Source organism: Enhydra lutris, unplaced genomic scaffold (genome assembly GCF_002288905.1).
Source record: "Enhydra lutris kenyoni isolate GAN:26980312 unplaced genomic scaffold, ASM228890v2 scaffoldscaffold9, whole genome shotgun sequence".
NCBI classification, from domain to species: Eukaryota; Metazoa; Chordata; class Mammalia; order Carnivora; family Mustelidae; genus Enhydra; species Enhydra lutris.
Window position 1 is genome coordinate 11128870 of NW_019154093.1, and position 21662 is coordinate 11150531.

The 21662-nt window shown below is 40.8% G+C and overlaps 1 protein-coding gene across 2 annotated transcripts; it reads left to right on the forward strand.

Annotated features, from left to right (window-relative positions):
• Nucleotides 1-8460: 8460 nt before the first annotated feature.
• Nucleotides 8461-14613, forward strand: LOC111143254 (zinc finger protein 684-like). Of its 2 annotated transcripts, none has more exons than XR_002640316.1 (3): nucleotides 8461-8759; nucleotides 9096-9191; nucleotides 14585-14613. XR_002640316.1 is itself a non-coding variant. In XM_022496873.1 (3 exons), the coding sequence occupies exons 1-3, from the start codon at nucleotides 8615-8617 to the stop codon at nucleotides 13714-13716; spliced, it is 975 nt and encodes a 324-aa protein (XP_022352581.1). In that variant the 5' UTR covers nucleotides 8461-8614; the 3' UTR covers nucleotides 13717-13972. The 2 variants fall into 2 exon arrangements, 1 of the variants encoding a protein (XP_022352581.1); XM_022496873.1 differs by lacking the exon at nucleotides 14585-14613 and adding an exon at nucleotides 12983-13972.
• Nucleotides 14614-21662: the final 7049 nt, after the last annotated feature.

Sequence of the window (21662 nt, forward strand, 5' to 3'; positions counted from 1 at the left end):
ATTGACTATAAGTGAATGATAGTACTTTTTTGAACAAGCACATTAGAATTTAAGGAACTGAATTAAATATTGTCTACTGACAAAAGTCCTTTGCTTCACCAAACTTTAGTCAGGGTCCCAAACCTTCTCCTAGGCCTTCTCTTCTGTTTTCTTATAAAATCTAGGTTTAGCAAGAATCTCACTAAGTCAGTTTAACCAGAATTTCCTACCCTCGATACCTGATCTGGTTCTTCACCAGATCTGGTTCTTCACCTCTACAGTCCATCAGGTGAGGTCTGATCACCCTGGCCTTTCTTCATCAAGACTCCTGTTAGGTCAAGGGGCTGCCTTCCGCTCAAGCCACGATCTCAGGGTCCTGCGATAGAGCCCCACGTTGGGCTCTGTGCTCAGCCGGGAGTCTGCTTCTCCCTCTCCCTCTGTTCCTTTCCCTGCTCTTGCTCACACACGCACGCACTCCCTCCTTCTCCTTCCTCACACATGCATGTTCACTCTCAAATAAATAAATACCTTTAAAAAAGAAAGGACTCCTTTTAGGTCGATTTAGCCAGAACCCTCCTTACCTCTGGTGTTTTCTCTTAGTAATTTTCCATCAATTGACCATTCCTCCCCTCCCCACTCCTTTGCTATAAATTCCCACTTGCCATGCTGTATTCACAGTTGAGCCCAATCTCCCTACCCGACTAAAATCCCATTACAGGGGTCCATATACCTATCGTGATGGTCCCGAATAAAGTCCACCTTGCCATCTTTAACAAGTGTCCCTGAATATCTTCTTCAACACTCCCCAAGTATTTCAGGAGGCTACATGGTCGTTTCACTCTTGCAGTTCCAAAAATTTCTGGAACCTCATTCTTTCAGAATTGTCCTCAAAAATCAGTTTGACAGCCATGCAGGAAATTCTTTAGGTATTTAATCACAGGACTTGCCAGCTCAACTGTTTTCTCATTTCCTACATGAAATCCTCATTTTGTCCTACTTAGTTCTGCCATTCCATCTTATCTCCCTTTCCCAAGCCTGTGCCTTTCTCATCTGAGAAACCCCAAACTACTTAAAGCTACAGGAAGAGAGGAAGTAGGGGTTTCTTTGCCAGCATTATGTGAGGCCCCTTAAAAGAGCTGATGTGTAGGTCAAGGTGGCAAGAAGTGTGCAATGGTCTGCTCTGGAAATAAGGGAATAAAACAAAGGACTTTTGATTGTAATATATCAGGGCACATGTAATCTGGGTTTCATGAATTATTTTGTTCCCTCCTTTAAGTGGAAGTAGGAATATGAGGAGAAGATAAAATTATTTCCAGTACTGGGCAAACATAAACTCTTTCCTAGAAAGCTTTTGTTGCTGACCTCATTGTTGGGCTGTACAAGATTCTGGCAAGAAGAAAAACAAAACTATGCTTGGATCCATCTAAACATCTTGGATTCCCAGAACTCCCTAGTCTATTTGTGCTCTGTGGCTGAAACAGAGCATTTAGGTGAGAAATCCCTTGATTTCTCCCACCTCTGAGAGTTTGTCAGACCTTGATATTTTATTTTTTTCACTCTATAAAAAGATTGTTCAAAAAATGCCTTCTCTCTCCTTTATTTATACATGGATGGTGAATTGGCATTCCCCACCCCCCGCCCCGGCCATGAAACTGTTCATTTTTCTGATTATATCATATATGTTAATTTTTAACAATATAATACAAAAACTGTAATGAAAACAAGAAAACAAAAAGTGAAAAAGGGAAGTTTGAGTTTGGGAGTCCTCATGTTCTAGAAAAAGGGAGAATGTTTAGGCCTTCTAAGATGTAAAAGACTTTAAGGGTAACTAGAAAGCATAGAAATAGAATGTATCTGAAGAGAGGAATAATGAAAACTTAATAAATCCAGCAGTGATCAGGAAACATGAATGGTGCAGAAAAAAGGTAAAGAGAAAGTAAACAAAAAAGACATAAATAAATAATAGCCTATCAATAACATTAACTGCAAATGGGTTAAATTCACCTGTGAAGAATAATTTCCATTATGATTTTTCCAGAAGCACTTTAATCTTTTATTTTTATTTAATTTCTTTTTAAATTTGGAAGGGGAAGGGCAGAGGGAGAGGAAGAATCTTAAGCAGGCTCCATGCCCAGTGCAGAGCCTGATGCGGGGCTGATCTCACAATCCTGAGATCATGAGTTGAGCAGAAATCGAGTGGAACCCTTACCCAACTGAGCCACTCAGGTGCCCCATTATTTTAATAATTTCCCTTGCAAACTAAAAATAACTAATTTCCAGTGAGCTAGAGCATACCACTGGACACTTTTTGCCACCTTGACCTACTCAGTTGCCCTTCACTCGCCATAGCCCTCTACCCACTTTTGTCTTTTTAAAATTTTTTAATATATTTATTTGTCAGAGAGAGACAGCATAAGCCGGGGGAGGGGCAGAGCAGGTAGCAGGAGGCTGAGGGTGTAGCGGGCTCCCCACTGAGCAGGAAGCCCAATGTGGGACTCAATCCCAGGACCCTGCGATCATGACCTGAGCTGAAGACAGATGCTCAACCGACTGAGCCACCCAGGCATCCCTTCCTCTTGTTGTCTTAAATACACTTTGGAGTTTCTCCAATGAGGGACAGGAGCTGGGAGGAGTTTCAGCACCAGTACTGTATGCTTTCTGTACCGTGTTCAAAGTTATTTAAATTGCTTCATTTCTTTGCATGTTTATTATTGATTTAATATGCAGTTAGGTTCATTTTCTTCTGTTTGGAATTAATTTTAGGGCTTTGTTTTTTCTTTTTTATTTACTTTTTACTTTAGGTAATGGAAACAAACATACACATAAATAGAGGGAATAGTATAATGAATTCCCATCCATGTACCTGCTTCCTACTTAAACAATCAGCAATTCAAGGCCAGTCTTCTTTTTTTATATTTGTTCCCAGTATCCACTCACTCTTAAATTAGTTTTTAAGTGAATCACAGAAACCAGAATCACTATCTCTAGGGCTCGGGTAGAGTGTCCAAAGGAAGAGCACCCCCCACCTGGTGCTGAGATTCAGACCTTGGTGGGAAGACCTCAGCTGTGGCTCACAGAATGGCAGAGAAGTTGCTGTGCCATTGCACCTGCAGAAGCTGTTGGAAATCCACCCCTTGGGGCACTGGGGGAAGCTCTTCATTGGGAGGTGTCTCACTGGGAGCTTAGTAACTGCTGTGGGAGGCCAGGAAAGCTGCTGGCCACCATGCACAGCAGGAGGGGCAACTGTGCAGGAGCTGGAGGCACTCTGCTATGAGATCAGCCAAGGGGTACACAGGGGGAAAGCTGCTGGCCTCATTTACCACTTTCCATTCCCTACCAAGATTAATTGAGAGAGGCTTGGAGTCCAACGCTTAACTAACTGAGCCACCCAGGTGTCCCTCAATAATGTTTTTTTTTTTTTAAAGATTTTATTTATTTATTTGACAGACAGAGATCACAAGTAGGCAGAGAAGCAGGCAGAGGAGGAAGCAGGTTCCCTGCTGAGCAGAGAGCCCGATGGGGGACTCGATCCCAGGACTCTGGGATCATGACCTGAGCTGAAGGCAGAGGCTTTAACCCACTGAGCCACCCAGGTGCCCCAATAATGTTCTTTTTCTTTCCCTGAGTGAAACTTGAAATTCGCTTCTTGCCAATGTTCCTTTATAGCAAGACTATATGTAGGGGTGTGTGTGTGTGTGTGTGTGTGTGTGTGTGTGTGTGTGTGTACACATCACAACACATCACAACACACTTAGAGGGGGCGCGGTGGGTGGGGGCTCAGTGGTTTTAAGCAACCAATTCTTGATCTCCGCTCAGGTCCTCAGGGTCCTCCGATTGAGCCCTGCCTCTGGCTCTACCCTCAACAGGGAGTCCGCTTTGGGACTGATTCTCTTTCCCTCTGCCTCTCCCCATGCTTGCGCGCGCTCTCTCTCTCAAATAAATAAATAAATAAATCTTTAAAAAAAAAAAAACCAACCACACAAAACTTTGAAAATATACTTTAATTAGGCTGCCTGAAACAACACACACACACACACACACACACACACACACACACACTCACAACCCAAATTTTTTAACGGGGCTCTAATACCTCAAACAGTTTATATTTTTAAATTATTTAAAATAAAACGTATTTATGCTATTCCTGTGTTACTCAAAATATCCTGTTTTTAAAAAGAAAATGAAAGAAGAAATTACTTGGCCATAGTATATTTTGCTTTTAATAAATTACTGTTTTCTATTTGCCGTGTGGATAAGGCATATGCTTTCTATAGGTCATGTCTATATTAATAACTAAGAATTACGTACACATTTCCCTCCAATATAACCAGAGCTCTTCCATGAAGCTTAAATGCCACCAAAGCAGAAATCTCCACGAGGTGAAGAGGAAACCCCTACGGCTTTCCGGACAAACACTCCACGAACCTTGTGGGAAACGTAGTCTCAGTGGATTTCCCCCAGAGGACCCTGGGAAAGTGGGCGGGTCGCTACTTCTGCGCGCGCGTAGGGAGCCTTCCGGAAGTGTCCTGAGTTCTCTGTCTTACCTGGGTGCCGAGCTGCAGGTGACCATGAAGGGCTGGAGGGACAGTTGAAGAGCAAAGACTGGCTTGTTGGTTCATGCAAAGGAAGTAAAACTGTAGGTAATCCCTCTGCACGGGACCATTTGGTTCAGAGAAAGCCGAGGAAGGGTTGGACTCCCGCTTCCCTGAGGTGGAGACCAGGTCTGGCTGGGGTGAGGCGGGTCAGTGCGTCGCTGTGTTGTAGGTGCCGTGCGCTGCCTAGGGACTCCACGCTTGGGCGTTGAACTGAACCTCATCTCACTCCAGGAGCTTTTGACTCGCAAAAGGCTGTAAATCCCCTCAAGGTGGCGGGGACGAGAACAAGTATACCCAGAGCCAGACACTGTTAAGCACTTTTCAAGAGTATGGAATTTATTTATCATGGTTACTCTGCGATGTAAGTGTCCTCATCGTTTTACAGAGAGGAGGGTAGTTACCTGCTTCAAATCACACAGCCAGTAAGCGGAAGCGATGGTATTCAAACTTGTAGCAGTTTTACCTGAGATTTCATTTCTTTTTGCAACGTAGCACTCTGCCTCCAACAAAGAAGTTAGTTTGCATTGTTTCAGAGGAGTGAGAGCTAATCACTGTTTTTTGAGAGAACTCTTGGTGTCTCTGCAGGAAGGCTGTGTAATTGAACCCGTGGGTCCCTCTCGCATGTTCCTGCCTGTTTCAGTTTCCAGCAGCCCTGGGTAAAATCCATCCACACAAAGCCAGCCTAGGGCCACAGGTGATGGTGAGTTTACAGACGTGGGCCCCAATGTGAAGGTTCCAGTTGGAGTGTTGCTTGTCTGTCATCCGGTCCATTTTTTTTTCTAGAAGGAAAGGAGAGGAGACTCTCTTGAACTGTGACCTTTTATCCCATTTCAGGAGAGGCGGGAATCAACATTTGTCCCTCCTGTCTAGTGAGAGTAGGGCTTGACTCATGGCATTGCAAGTGAGTGCCTTCAAGGACTTTGTCGGCAGGCAGAGGTGTCCCAAGTGTTTGAGGAGAGAGGTGAGAAATTACATAAAAACGGAGAGTTGGGTGTATGTGGTCAGGCCCCACAGGAAAAGGAAACTCACTTGGAGGAGGAGGAGGATATGATTAAGGTAAAGGAAGAAACAGGAACTACTACCCAAAGAAACTTTCTTTGCTAAACAGGTTCTCTCCTTCTCTCCCCATCTGCCGCCCCCTCACCTTTGTCCTTGTCTCCCTTCCTCTCCCTCCCTCCTGGGCTCTCACAAAAACACAGTAATGCAGATGTTTTCCCTTCATTTCCTATTGGTCCATTGGATCTTTCAAGATTAGACTGGCTCCATACTGTTTATTATGACAGTTGCCTTTTGGGGCTACTGATTCCCTTTTTCCCCTTACCTAAATGCACAAATAGTTTACAGAGTGACCACAGGCTGGTAGTGCTAGGAGGTCTTTTAGGAATCTTCTAGTTCTGTTTCATTTTCAGAAGGAATGAAATCAGCCCAGAGATGGCCATTGAGTGCCTGCAGCCTCACAGCTTGTTAATGGCCAAGTCAGTCCCCAAAACCAGTCTTTAATTCCCAGACCGTTGTTCTTTTTCCGGCCTCACAGTTCCTTTGGGCCCAAGTTGCTTAATAAGGGTGTTCAGAAAATGCCTAGCAAGAAGACCAACACTAAGAGAGGTTTATCCATCAATTCACTCAGCAAACATTTGCTAAGTATCTTGTGGACCAAACACTGTTCTGGTGCTTGGTGTACCACAGTGAACAGAGTCTACTTTTCATGGGAGGAAATAAACGAAGCACAAATGAACATGTACATAATCTGTGCTCCGAGAAAAAGGAGTAAGGGTGTCCGAAGTGATGGTGACAGGGAAGGAAGCTATTTTATGTGAGGTGGTCAAGAAAAGCCTCACTGCTAAATGACATGGGGAAGGTAGAGTGAGCTATGCAGTATCTGGGTTTTTTCTGGGGAAGAACAGTCCAAGCATACGAAATATACAGAGATCCTGAGTAATCAGTCTTGGTATTTTGGAAGAGCAGCAAGAAAGTGGAAGGTCTGATCAGGGTGAGCTATAAGAGAGTGATTGGAAGATTGAAGTAGGTGAGATTAGAAGAGGTGGAACCAAGATAGTATAGAGACAGACCTTGGCTTAAAATTTGTATCTTTGTAAATTGTATATGTATAGTTTTTTTTTTTTTATGTGTGTATGTATATATGTACATATATCTTTGAAAAAGTAATGCATTATAAAAAATTTAGAAAGTACTAGTATAAAATAAAAGTTACATTGGACCCTGCTTTCCCTCTGTAACCCTAAATAAGAATTATTTACATTTTGATATATAACTGCCAAGATTGCATGTCTCTGTGTGCATATTTTTTAAATATGATATATCTCACCAAATACTTTTTAAAAAATATTTTATTTATTTATTTTTCAGAGAGAGAGAAAACACAAGCAGGGGAGCAGCAGGCAGAGGGAGAAGTAGGCTCTCCACTGAGCAGGGAGCCTGATGTGGGACTTGATCCCAGGACCCTGAGATCATGACCTGAGCCGAAGGCAGATGCTTAACCGACTGAGCCACCCAGGTGTCCCTGTGTGTATATTTTTTAAAAGCGCAGGGAAGGATCGTATTACATATTTTATGTACTTTTTTCACCTACAAATATAAATGGAACCTTTTTCCATAACAGTTTCTTCCTATAGCATTTTAAAAAAATCAACACTATATTAATGGATATTTAGGCTGTTTTCAGTGTTTTCATATTATAAGCAATGATGTGAAAACATCACTTTTTATCTCTCCTTCCTTATTTTTAAAAATAATTACGGTTTTACTGAATGCTTACCATGCACCATATATTGTTCTGAATGCTTTACAAGTATTAACTTAGTTAATCTTGACAAAATCCTATGACTAATACTACCAGCATTTTTCAGATAAGAAAAGTGAGCTATAAAGTGTTTAGGGTAACTCTGTCAGGGTCACACTGCTAGTAGGTGGAGTAGCTGAATTTGAAGCCAGGCTGCCTGGCTCCCCAGCCTAGGCTTTAATCTTTGCATCCATTCCATTTTATTTCTTTAGGATAAATTTCTGGGTGAAAATAAATCACTAGCTAAGAAATGAACAGTAAGTTATAATAGATCAATAGGGAAGAAATGTGTACATCTACCCAAAAGAGAACATCTTGTCCAAGTTTCCGATGATCATATTAGAATTTAAAGTAGACGCGTTGGTTCTTCTAGAATTTGGACTTCCCTGACTTCCAAGCAGCCTTTTCTGTAGCTGGCATATGAGTACTTATTTCTAGGCTGGAAAGGCAGAGAAATCCCCGAAGTCTCGTTTTCATAGGTCTGTTTCCTTTCCCATGAGTATCAGAAAATTACCAGTTTCCAGACAAGACATCCATCCATCTGTCCATGCATTTATTCATTCAGATTTCACTTTGTTTTTTGGTGGATTTGCAGTGACTTAATAAGAATCCATACACTGACATGGGAAAGTATTACTATATAAGAAACAGGAAAAATATAGATAGACATTTAAATTGAACACGAACTTAGCTGATGTGAAGGCCGTCGGGTCTGCACATGATTTCTCATGCTGAGATGTAAATGTTTGCTGAATCTTGGCAGTCATAGAAAAAGGATACCCAATCAGCAAATTCTTGGCCTTGTCCTAGACAATAAGCTGTAACAATTCCGTGGATAAATGTTTGCCTGGCACGGACTACGAAAGAAAAATTGGGCTGTGTATTTATGTAGGAGATTTGTTGTAAATGCAGTAGCAGTTTTCATATGACCATTGTTTAGTTTCCTTTTGTATAAACTGAATACATGAGACCAAAGCAATGCTCAGTGAACTTAATATTTTCTCTCTTTCCTTCTCTTCCTCTCTCCCTTCCCGTATATATGGATGTATATTTATGTATATAGTGGGACCATTTGAATATGATTTTTGTTTTCCCAAATTTTAATTCTGAGTCAAGTACATAGTAGTTTTTTGTTACCCTGTATAACTGAACTGCAGACTCAGAACAATGAACGTAATGGGAGGAATTGCTCCGAATCCCCTCCCCTTCCCCCGGCGGTACTCACTACAGGCTGAAGATGAATGTGCTGTTACAGGGATCAGTGACATTCCAGGATGTGGCTGTGGACTTCACCCCAGAGGAGTGGCAGCTGCTTGACTGTGATCAGAGAACCTTGTATTGGGATGTGATGTTGGAGAACTTTAGAAACCTCATCTCAGTGGGTAAGGACAGGGGGTGGTGACTCCTCAGTGGAACTAAGAATATACTCCTAGTGCCCTTCCTCTAGGACTTGTGGAAGCTGTGGACGTTCTGAAGCATTCCTAAGTTTGGCCCTGAACGTTAGCGGTCACAGATTCTTCATCCCCTTTGAGATGACGCATAAACAGATAGAGTGTTTATGCTTCTGGCTCCCAGGTGGAGGAGAAGGGTCTTTTCTGTTCTAAAGCCTGTCTGTCATCCTTTCCAGGCCCTGAGACTCAAGGAGGCAGCCTGAATTGTGAGGTAGTGATTTGTCTCTAGCACTTTGTCTCCAGTTCTGTGTTGTTTTCCATGAACAGGGGGCCCCGGTACCAAAACAAAAGGCATCTTCAAGGCAGAGCAAGGACAAGAGCCATGGCTGGGGGAGGGAGAGAACCCACGCTGGCGCTGTCCAGGTGAGTGAAAGAAAACCGGGCAGATGGGAGTCTTTGCAATTGAGATTCCAGTTGGTCAGTGAGGGACAGGTAGCTTGGAAGCAGCTCTTTGAGGAAGGCCTTCTTAAAAGCCACACAGCTTTGGGTCCCCTTGATATAACATCGTCAGATCCCCAGATGACACCTTGACTCCCTGTGCTCACAGAGCTGCTCCTTCTCTTTGCTCAGCTTTTGTCTGGAGGGAGGTCCCTCTCCTCTCTGCCCTGTCTCCCTGCACTGCCTGTTCCATGGAGGCCCTTGCTTTGTGCTCTTAATTCCTAAAATCTTCATTCTTTTATCGTCAACATGGGCACACATCTTTTCCATATATCTAGTTCTTACAAGGTAGTCAGATCATGTGGATTTGAGAAATAAGGAATGAGCTAAGAGTCTAGAGTGTTCACTAATATCCCCTCTTTTTTTTTTTTTAAATAGGAACTCCTTTTTTTTTATTAAAGATTTTTATTTATTTGACAGACAGATCACAAGTAGGCAGAGAGGCAGGCAGAGAGAGAGAGGAGGAGGAGGCAGGCTCCCTGCCGAGCAGAGAGCCCGATGTGAGGCTCAATCCCAAGACCCTGGGATCATGACCTGAGCTGAAGGCAGAGGCTTTAGCCACTGAGCCACCCAGGCGCCCCACTAATATCGCCTCTTAATGGAAGTGAGTCAAATCTCAGAAATAATGAAGAACCATCTTCTCCCCATTTTCCCTAGCGTTATTGTATCCGTGGACTTAATGTTGTAGGGATATGAGCTCAGTGGTGATGATATTACACTGGACAAGGTGTGGCATCATGGTGACAATCAGAATTGACCTTGACCACAAAATATATAAAAGACAAAGGTTGCCAAAAATTAAAAGTCTTCTGTTTCAGATCCCCAGAGTTAATAGAAGTCACTAAGCATGGAAACCAGAATGGGAAATTTGAGATGGAAGCATATGGTGTCACAGGCAAAACAGGGTTCTAGAGACTTATATCTGGGAGATTGAAAGAGGTTATAAAAAGCAGTTAATTTTTAGGACAAAGTCATATCAATTGGTAGAAATAACGATGATGGATGCAAAAGCAATTTATGTTTGGTCACTTTTTTTTTTTTTAATTTGTTTATCTGAGAGAGTGCGCGAGTGTAGGGAGGGACAGGAAGAGAGGGAGAGAGAATTCCCAAGCAGACTCCCTTCTTGAGCATGGAGCCTGACATAGGGCTCCATCCCAGGACCCTGAGATCATGACCTGAGCCTAAATCAAGTCAGATGCTTAACCAGCTGAGCCACCCAGGTGCCCCACATGTGTTTGACTATTTCTAAATACCTCCTATGAGTGGAATTTTGCAATATTTATCTTTTTGTGGCTGCCTTATTCACTTAGTCTAATGTCTTCAGGGTTCATCCATATAGCTCATGACAGGATTTTCTTCTTTTTAAAAGTATGCGTGTGTGTATACTATATTTTCTTCATCCCTTTATTTGTTGATTAACATTAGATTATTTCTTTTTTTTTTTTAAAGATTTTATTTATTTATTTGACAGAGAGAGATCACAAGTAGACAGAGAGGCAGGCAGAGAGAGAGAGAGAGAAAGGGAAGCAGGCTCCCCGCTGAGCAGAGAGCCCGATGCGGGACCCGATCCCAAGACCCTGAGACCATGACCCGAGCCGAAGGCAGCGGCTTAACCCACTGAGCCACCCAGGCGCCCAACATTAGATTATTTCTAATTCTTGGCTATTGTAAATAACGCTCCAGTGAACACAAGAGTGTAAACATCTCTAGGAAATCCTGTTTTCAGTTTTTCTGATAAATGCCCAGAAGTGGGATTGCTGAATCGTATAGTGGTTCTATTTTTGATACTTTTGAGGAAATTCCATACTGTTTTACGCAGTGGCTCCGCCATTTTACATTCCCACCAACAGTGCACCAGGGTTCTAGTAGTTCTACATCTTTGCCAGTACTGGTTAGTTGTTGTTGTTGTTGTTTTCTAATCGACATCCTAACAGATGCGAGGTGTGATCTTACTGTGGTTTTGATTTGCATTTCCGTGATTAATGATATTGAACATCTTTTCATATACCTGTTCACCATTTATGTCTCCTTTAGAGATAGGTCTATTCAAGTCCTTTGCCCATTGTTTTGCTATTAAGTTGTAGGGGTTCCTTATAGATTTGGGATATTAACGTCTTTTTTTTTTTTAAAGATTTTATTTATTTATTTGACAGATAGAGATCACAAGTAGACAGAGAGGCAGGCAGAGAGAGAGAGAGAGGGAAGCAGGCTCCCTGCTGAGCAGAGAGCCGGATGCGGGACTCGATCCCAGGACCCTGAGATTATGACCTGAGCCGAAGGCAGCGGCTTAACCCACTGAGCCACCCAGGCGCCCTGGGATATTAACCTCTTATCTGATAAATGTTTTTAGAATATTTTCTCCCATGCTGTAGGTTGTCTTTTCACTCTGCTGATTGTTTCCTTTGCTGCACAGAAGCTTTTGAATTTGATGTGGTCCCACTTATATGTATTTGCTTTTGCTGCCAGTGCTCTAGGAGTCATGTAAGAAATCTTTGCCAAAAACAATCATATGAAACTTTTCCCCTGTGTTTTCTTCTAGGAGTTTTATAGTTTCAGGTCTTACATTTAAGTCTCTAATATATTTTTGTATATGGTGTAAGATTAGGGTCCATTTCAGTCTTTTACACATGGGTATCTGGTGTTCCCGGATATCAGCCGTTGAAGAGACCATCCTTTCCCCATTGTGTAGTCTTGACTCACTTGTTGAAGACCATATAAGCATGGGTTTATTTCTGGGTTCTCTCTTCTGTTCTCTTGGTCTATATGTCTGTCTTTATGCCAGTACTATACAGTTTTGATCACTGTAATTTGGTAACATGGTTTCAAGTCAGGAAGTGTCAGGCCTCCTGTTTTGTTCTTCTTTCTCAAGAAATTTTAGCAATTTGAGTCCTTTTTGGTTCCATATGAATTTTAGAATTTTTTTTTTCTATTTCTGCAAAATTTGCCATTGAATTGCATTGAATCTGTAGACCACTTTCGGTAGTATGGACATTTTAACAGTATTAAGTCTTCTAGTCCATGAACACAAGATGTCTTTCCATTTACTTGCCTTTAATTTCTTTTATTAGTATTTTGTAGTTGTTAGTATACAAGTCTTTCAGCTCCTTGATTACCAAATTGATTCTTTCTGATACTATTATAAATAGGATGATTTTCTTAACTTCCTTTTTGGATTGTTTTAGTGTATGGAAACACAACTGATATTCGTATGTTGACTTTGCATGCTACAACTTTGCCAAATTTGTGTATTAGTTCTAACACTTTTTTTGTGGAATCTTGAGGGTTTTGTACATATGAGATCATATCATCTGTGAACAGAGATATTTTTACATCTTCCTTTCTAGTTTGGGTGTCTTTATTTCTTTTTCTTACCTAATTGATCTAGCTAGGACTTCAGGACTATGTTGAAGAGAAGTGGTCAGAATAGGCATCTTTGCTGACATTATATAATTTTTTTTAAAGATTTTATTTATTTACTTGACAGAGATCACAAGTAGGCAGACAGCCAGGCAGAGAGAGAGGAGGAAGCAGGCTCCCCGCTGAGCAGAGAGGCCAATGCATGCAGGGTTCGATCCCACAAGACCTGAGCCAAAGGCAGAGGTTTTAACCCACTGAGCCACCCAGGCGCCCCTGACTTTATATAATTTAAATTTTTTCTTTTTATAATATGAGGTTGAAAACAGTAACTGGGAATGTTTCATTTTACACTTTTTAAGAAGTTATCTGCTTACTTGATGATGCGCTAGGAAGCAAAGACAATTTTTTGGACCAAGATATGTTCACTTTTGAGAAAACACTGACCAAGAAGAGAGTCCAGAATTGTAATCTGAATACAAAATGTATTTCTTCAAGACAAATACAGCATAGAGGTGAGTCAAATGGAAAGAGTCTGCAACCTAATTCACACTTGCTCAGTTACAATAAAAATTACATCAGAGAAAACTCTTATGAATACAAGGAATGTGGAAAAGCCTTCAAAAACAAATTTTGTCTCATTAGGCATGGAAAAAAACCTGCAAGAAAAAAAACCTTTGGATGCACTGAATGTGGGAAAGCCTTCCAAAAGAAGTCTCGTCTCATTAGACATGAAAAGAAACATATAAGGAAAAATAAAACCTTTGAATGCAATGACTGTGGGAAAGCCTTTAGCAGTAAGGGACACCTTATAGCTCATCAAAAAATTCATAGTGGAGAGAGACCCTATGTGTGCAATGACTGTGGGAAAGCGTTTATGCATAAAGCACAACTGGTGGTCCATCAGAGACTCCGCACGGGAGAGAAACCTTACAAATGCCCTCAGTGTGGGAAGTCGTTCACTTGGCACTCCTCCTTTACCAAACGTGTGAAATCACATACACTTGAGAACTCATTTGAATGTAAGGAATGTGAGAAAACCTTCAAGTACAGCTCATCCCTTTATAAACATTCTAGAATTCACACAGGAGAATAATCGTACAGGTGTAGAGAATGTGGCAAAGCCTTTGCAGACTCCTCAGTGCTAGTCATGCATCAGAGGATTCATACAGGTGAGAAACCCCATGGGTGTACTAAATGTGGAAAAGCCTTCATCAAGAAGTCACATCTCCTTAAACATTACTTAACTCACACAGCAGAGCAACAAAATAAATGCAGTGCGTGTGGGAAATCTTTTAACCGGAAGACACATCATTCTCCATCAAAGGAGTCATAAAAACATGGAAGCTATGTGAATGTGAAAAACTTACAATTAATTAGCCTTTTATTTTTTACTTTTTATTTTTTTAAAGATTTTATTTATTTATTTGACAGACAGAGATCACAAGTAGGCAGAGAGGCAGGCAGAGAGAGAGGAGGAAGCAGGCTCCCCGCGGAGCAGAGAGCCCAATGTGGGGCTCGATCCCAGGACCCTGGGATCATGACCTGAGCCGAAGGCAGAGGCCTTAACCCACTGAGCCGCCCAGGCGCCCCTAATTAGCCTTTTAATAAAGCAGCAAAGAATTCATCATGAGAAAAACTATGAATTGGATAAATGTGGAAAAGCATGTTCTGAAATTCATATTCTGTGATACTACTAATTTTGAGAAGATTATAGAAAACTTTGGGTTATAAATTGACAATTTTACTGTATAGCATAAAACTGAGAAAGTTGTAAAAAATTTAAAAATCAAGGCATCAAGCTGACTATAATTAATATATGTACTGCCCCAATTTGATTGTCATACGAGTTATACAAATGTCTGCATTGCTTAAGAAATTTGTATAACTATAGGTTTGAAATATATGCTATGCACTTTTTTAAAAAAAGATTTTATTTATTTATTTATTTGTTTGTTTGTCAGAGAGAGAGAGCGCGTGCACAAGCAGGCATAGTGGCAGGCAGAGGCGGAGAGAGAAGCAGGCTCCCTGCCAAGCAAGGAGACCAATGCGGAACTTGATCCCAGGACCCTGGGATCATGACCTGAGCCAAAGGCAGCAGCTTAACGGACTGAGCCACCCAGGCATCCCTATGCTATGCAGTTACACAAAATTACATCTGTTATGGTGATGGTTACTCAGCATTGTGACTGTACTTAATGCCAATGAATTGTACACTTAAAATGGTTAAAATAGTAAATTTTATGGTGTGTGTATTTTATTGCCATAAAAAATACGTAAAAATCTTTAAACCGGGATTATGTTTGGTAAACATCATCATTGTCTTTTCAAACCTAAAATCACCATATGAAGGCTTGCCAATTATAAGTGAAATCATATGGCTTAAATAGAATAAAGTTCAGTCCTTGTGAACCATTTCATGGCACCTATGAATAGTTGTGGCTAAGCCTTCTGGAGCCTCCTTTTAAATAACAAGTAAGGGACAGTGATGAAGTCCTGTACTTACTCTGCTCAGCTGAGGACGTTGGATAATATGTTATTTCTTTTTTTGCCTATTTACTATTTATAATATTTTATTGCAATATTGTGTTTGTTTAATCCTGGTTAACTGGACACTGAAGAAAGAAAACAACTGTGTTTTTTTAAATATTTTATTTATTTGTCAGAGAGAGAGAGAGCACAGGCAGGCAGAGGCAGAAGCAGGCTCCCTGTCGAGAAGGGAGCCCTATGTGGGACTCGATCCCAGGACACTAGGATCATGACCTGAGCTGAAGGCAGCCACTTAACTGACTGAGCCACCCAGGCATCCCAACAACTGTGTTTTATACTCTAAGCACTTAGTATGGGAAGAAAGGCTTTTTTTCAGGTAAATAGTCACGTGAATAAAATCCATACTATTTCACTGGCATAGCTATATAAGGAATGAACCTAGCTCAAGTAGTATGACTGGGGTACTTTGTTTAGAAAAATTAGGTGTTAGGATTCTTTGCGTAGACTTCTGGAAGAAAATTACTGCATTTTTGTTTTGGAAGTTGGTTTAGAGCTATCTCAGGCTTGTTTGGAAGTTGCTGGGTGACTAGCATAGGTGTTGTATCAAGCTATTTGAAAAGCTTTTCTCTTTCCATGAGCTGCTTAGCAGCTATTTTGTAATTTGATATTATGTAAGTTCTGTTTTCTCTTTTAAAACCTGAACCAGGGGCGCCTGGGTGGCTCAGTGGGTTAAGCCGCTGCCTTCAGCTCAGGTCATGATCTCAGGGTCCTGGGATCGAGTCCCGCATCAGGCTCTCTGCTCAGCAGGGAGCCTGCTTCCCTCTCTCTCTCTCTGCCTGCCTCTCTGTCTACTTGTGATCTCTCTCTGTCAAATAAACAAATTAAATCTTAAAAAAAAAAAAACCTGAAGCAATGCTGATTTAAGCAGACATTTTATATTTCACTTGAAGTATTGCTTGATAATGTAAAAAAGTCTTTACACCCTTTCTTTGGTGGTTGTGAGGCTTAGGTATAGCATTAAGTTTGAACCTAAATTCGCCAAATCAGTTTTTCTCTCACAAGCCTACATTTTTGGATTAAATATGTAAACTTGGAATTATTTATCTTTCAAGAGCATTTTTTTAAAAGATTTTATTTATTTATTTGACAGGCAGAGATCACAAGTAGGCAGAGAGGCAGGCAGAGAGAGAGGAGGAAGCAGGCTCCATGCTGAGCAGAGAGCCCGATGAGGGGCTCAATCCCAGGACCCTGAGATCATGACCTGAGCCGAAGGCAGAGGCTTTAACCCACTGAGCCACCCCGGCGCCCCTTGAGCATTTTTGTAGGGTGATGATGGGTGAAGATTCTGCATGAGAATCATTTTCGGAATATCCATCAGATCTAAGGTAAGCCTGCCTCACAGTTTTCAATACTAAGACTACATGCCAATTAAACAGGTAGTCACACCGAATCACTCGGCAAACCACAAAAGTGTATATGTAAACCAGTTATAAACTCAAGCTTTTCTCGAGTTATCTCTCATTTCCTTTTAAAGCTTTGTTTTGGGGCACCTGGGTGGCTCAGTGGGTTAAGCCTCTGCCTTCGGCTCAGGTCATGATCTCAGGGTCCTGGGATCGAGTCCTGCATCAGGCTCCCTGCTCCGCAGGGGCCTGCTTCCTCCTCTCTCTCTCTCTGCCTGCCTCTCCGCCTAATTGTGATCTCTGCCTGTCAAATAAATAAAAAAAAATCTTTAAAAAATCATTAAAAAAAAATAAAGCTTTGTTTTGCTTTATTTAATATTACTTCTCCCCTTCTAGTTCTCTCTCAGCTCCTGTCCTTAGCAGTAATAGCATCTGAGCAAATGCAGACTTTAAGACAGGAAGAAGACTCCCTTAGGGATGTAAAGTCTCTCATTGCTGCGAGAACAATGTGAGATTCTTGAGAGGTCTTGTGCATCAGGGGTAGACCGAGAATGAGGAGGAGGCTGGGAGTGTTATTTGACATTATGGTCTGAGCTCCATGAGCTAAACTCTTTGCTCCCTTTCTTAAATGCTGAAATTAATGGAGTAAGAGAAATAGCGGAGTATGAACCAAAATCAAATGTTTGAAAAGCTGAAACAAAGAAAATGTTTTTCTATTTAAACTAAATCATTGTCGCGCTAAAACGAAATCGTGAATCCCACTAATTCTAATGCATTTCATGGGGCTAGGAGCTCTTGTCTGAGAAGGGAAAACTGGTCCACACTGTGGTACATATTATGCAAATGCATAAATTAGCAATATCTTGAGATTAATTGTAAAGTGTGCAGAACATTATATTAACCAATCAAGTTTGCACATTATGTTTAGGTAAGATCAAGTGAATTTAAAGTTGTTTCTTTTTTTTTTTTTTTTTTTAAACATCATGTTTAGGGATGCCTGGGTAACTTAGGTGTCCAACTCTTGATTTTGGCTCAGGTCATGATCTCAAGGTCATGAGACTGAGCCCTGTATTAGGCTCTATGCTCAGCATGGAGTCTGTTTGAGATTCTCTCTCTCCCTCTGCCCTTCCTCCTGCTCACACAGAGGCTCACTCTCTCTCAAATAAATAAATCTTAAAGAAACCATATTACTGAATAAAATAGGGTTACAAGGAGCATTAGGTATTCATACTTAATTGGAAGACTCTTATCTAAGCCAAGACCTGTGTTGTTAATGATTTCTGTGATCCCAAGTTATTGTCGTGTTTTAGTTTCTTGAATATATTTTTACAAATATATATTGCTAAATTTTAAAAATTGAGATAGATAGCTGAAATAGCACATTTTATTCCAGGTTTATTCCAGTTCCAGGTGTACAACATTCTTTGATATTTGTATACATTGTGAAATGTTCACCACAATAAGTCAAGTGAATAGCCAATACCACACATAGTTACAATTTTTTTTTTGTGATGAGAACTTGTAAGATTTACTCTCTCAACAGCTTTCAGTCATACAACAGTATTAACCATAGTCACCATGCTGTATATTACATGTCTAGGACTTGCTTATTTTAGAGCTGGAACTTTGTACCTTTTGATCCCCTTCACCCTTTTTCTTCATGCCCCGACCCCTACCTCTGGCAGACACCAATCTGTTCTCCATATGAGTTCAGGGTCTTTTTTAGATTCAGTATATAAGTGATTTCATATGGTATTTGTCTTCGTCTGACTTATTTTACTTAGCATAATGCCCACAAATTCCATCCATGTTGTCACAAATGGCAAGATTTCCTTCTTGCTGAATAACAATTCCACTGTATATGTATATAAGTGTGTGTGCATGACATCTTTATGCACTTATCTACTGATGGACACTTGGGCTGCTTCCATGTCTTGGCTATTATAAATAATGCTACAAGAAAAGTTTCACACAGTAACTAGTTATATACATATATATGGTTTTTTTTCAACCCCAGACATATCTGTGGGCAAAGCACTTCTATATTTAAAGCTATAAATATGACCATTAACCTGAAAAATATTATTTTCCCACATTTCCAGACTTCTTCGACACTTAGCATTCTGGTACAATATATACGTATTGCTACATGGGTAACTTTGTATCATTGACCTCACTCTTTCCTAGATAAGCTCATCGCCAGAACATGATTTTGGCAAGAAGAAAACCAACATATTATTTACACTCAGCTCAAACATGATCTTAAATTCCCCAGAAGCCCATTTTTAAAAATTTGAAGTCTACACCTTTGTATAGTTGTCAAAAGTGTCTGAAATGGTCATATGTAATGTAAGCAGAATATCTTTTTTTTTTTTCACATTCACCTCCCCTCTAGAATGTTACATTTGGATGAAGTTTTACTTTCATTGTTCCCCCCCTTTTTAAAGATTTTATTTATTTGACAGAGAGAGATCACAAGTAGGCAGAGAGGCTGGCAGAGAGACAGGAGGAAGCAGGCTCCCTGCTGAACAGAGAGCCTGATTCAAGGCTTGATCTCAGGACCCTGGGATCATGACCTGAGCTGAAGGCAGAGGCTTTAACCCACTGAGCCACCCAGGTGCCCCTGTTTCCCCTTTTTAATAGGAACACTCAATATGCTATTTTATTCGTTCTTTAGTGTTAAACATTAGGTTCATTTTTTTCCAGTATGAACATAGGTTTATTTTTTATACTTTAGTACATACAAAAAACTTTTAATGAAAATATTACCTGAAATCTCATTTTTCTGAGAAACCATCATTAACATCAGCCACTGGGGGAGAATGGAATTCTCTCTATAATTCTCTATATTTTCTCTATAAATTCTCTATATTTTCTCAGAGGCATTGATGAACAAATGAATTGTAAACATATTGGTAAATCTGAATTTATGCTGGGTGTAGGTAATTTAAGGATTAATTTGGGAGAGGGCTAGAAATAAGGTGAAATGAATATTCTAGATAATGTTAGAATAAGTGGGAGGAATCAGAGTTACAGTGTTACACATTATACAGTCTGTTCTGGGAGAGGATACTAACTTTATACCTTGTTGAATATGTATGATAAAAACTGAAGGCTACCCACTAAAAAGAAAGACTTTCAGAAGTCACTAGAGAGAAAAAAAGGAATAAAAAACTATAAATCTGGTAGAAAACAGGAAAAGAAAACTAAAGCAACAAAGAAAAGGCATGGTAAATATAAAGCAAAAATAAAACAGGAATGTGTCTGAGTAGATCATTAATCACAATAAAGGCAGTGGATTAAATCACTTATCTTGAGGAATAATAATGCCTGCATTGTATTTAGGGTTACCTTTTTTTTAAAGATTTATTTATTTATTTATTTGAGAGACAGAGAGAGAGAGAGCATGAGAGGAGAGAGGTCAGCGGGAGTAGCAGAGCCTGATGCAGGACTCGATCCTGGGACTCCAGGATCATGACCTGAGCTGAAGGCAGTTGCTTAACCAACTGAGCCACCCAGGCGCCCTTAGGGTTACTTTTTTAACATGTCAAAAACACTTTATAACTTGCATTGTAAAAGGGAGATAATCAAGTGCTCTCCAAAAAAAAAAAAAAAAAAAAAAAAAAGGCTGATACCTTTTTGAAGAAAAGAAGGAAGAAAGAAGGTAAACTGATAATATGACTAATTTATTTCATGAATTAACACTATCTCTTGTTTAAAAAAGAAAATGTTGGGGCACTTGGGTGGCTCAGTGGGTTAAAGCCTCTGCCTTCGGCTCAGGTCATGATCCCAGGGTCCTGGGATCGAACCCCACATCGGGCTTTCTGCTCTGCAGGGAGCCTGCTTCCTCCTCTCTCTCTCTCTGCCTACCTCTCTGCCTACTTGTGATCTCTGTCTGTCAAATAAATAAAGAAAATGTTTTCCGGGTGCCTGGGTGTCTCGGTTAAGTGTCCAACTCTTGATTTTAGCTAAGGTCGTGATCTCGGGTCTTAAGATCAAGCCATGTGTGGGGCTTCCTGTTGGGCGTGGGGCTCCCCATCTGGCAAGGAGCCTGCATAAGATTTTCTCTGCCAGTCTCCCACCTAGCGCACACACACTCTCTCTAAAAAGAAAACAGAAACAGTTTAAATAATTTTTCAAGTCTAGAAATTAATTATAGCTTGTAGAGCAGTAAGCATGCTTTACCAGTATAGGAGTTGCCACTTTACATTGGGCAGAGAAAGGACTAATTTAGTCTGTTTTGAGCAAGGCCCTCCACCACACAGCAGTGGTACAAATATCTTTTAAGGTCAGAGTGACGGTTTGGGAGTTCTCTGTCTTCACTGCATTTTAATCAAGAGGGAGAAGTAGATACTTTTCATTCCTCCTCCTTTTGCCTTAACAAAAGAGAGGCCTAAAAGTCCATACTTTTCTAAAGCAGAGACTATCAGATTAAAAAAAAAAGATTTATTTGACAGAGAGAGAGCACAAGTAGGCAGAGCAGCAGGGAGAGGGAGAGGGAGAAGCAGGCTCTCTGCTGAACAGGGAGCCCGAACTCGGGGCTCAATCCCAGGACCTGGGATCATGACCTGAGCTGAAGGCAGCCGCCTAACTGACTGAGCCACCAAGGCATCCCATCAGATTGTTTTTAAAAATCCAGATATAAGCTGCATGCAAGATTGAAGCCAAGTCATCCAGAAAGGATAGAAAATAAAGGAGTGGTACAAGATCCATTAATCAAATACCAGAAAGCTGATGTATCAGTATGAATGGCTACAGGTCAGGGGCTGCTAAACTCTCCCTATAAAGGGCCCGGTATCAGTTACCTTGCTCTGTGGCCTATACGGTCTGATATGACTACTCTGTTGCTGTAGCCTGAAAGCAGCCACAGGCACAAAAAAACATAGACCACAAATGAGTGTGGTTGTATTCTAATAAAACTATTTACAAAAACAGGCAGCAAAACGGATTTGGTCCTCAGGTATAGATTGCCGATCCCTGTTGTAGCGGTATACTGTTAACACAGCAGTGAGCAAAAAAGGCAAGACACCAGCACTTGGCTCAACAATAAAAAAATAAGTGATCATCTTAGGTATTGACAAGTAAACACTCTTTAAAGCCTGTGAGGGCATTGACTGTGATAGGAAACCAAGATGGAGAGGCAAAGGAAGTC

What these genes read in the sequence shown, in the direction of transcription:
- LOC111143254 (XM_022496873.1), top strand. Translation starts at nt 8,615, where the DNA reads ATGAATGTGCTGTTACAGGGATCAGTGACATTCCAGGATGTGGCTGTG. An exon ending in TAGAAACCTCATCTCAGTGG is followed by an intron (nt 8,760 to 9,095) that starts GTAAGGACAGGG and finishes TTCCATGAACAG; the next exon opens with GGGGCCCCGGTACCAAAACA. An exon ending in CCCACGCTGGCGCTGTCCAG is followed by an intron (nt 9,192 to 12,982) that starts GTGAGTGAAAGA and finishes ACACTTTTTAAG; the next exon opens with AAGTTATCTGCTTACTTGAT.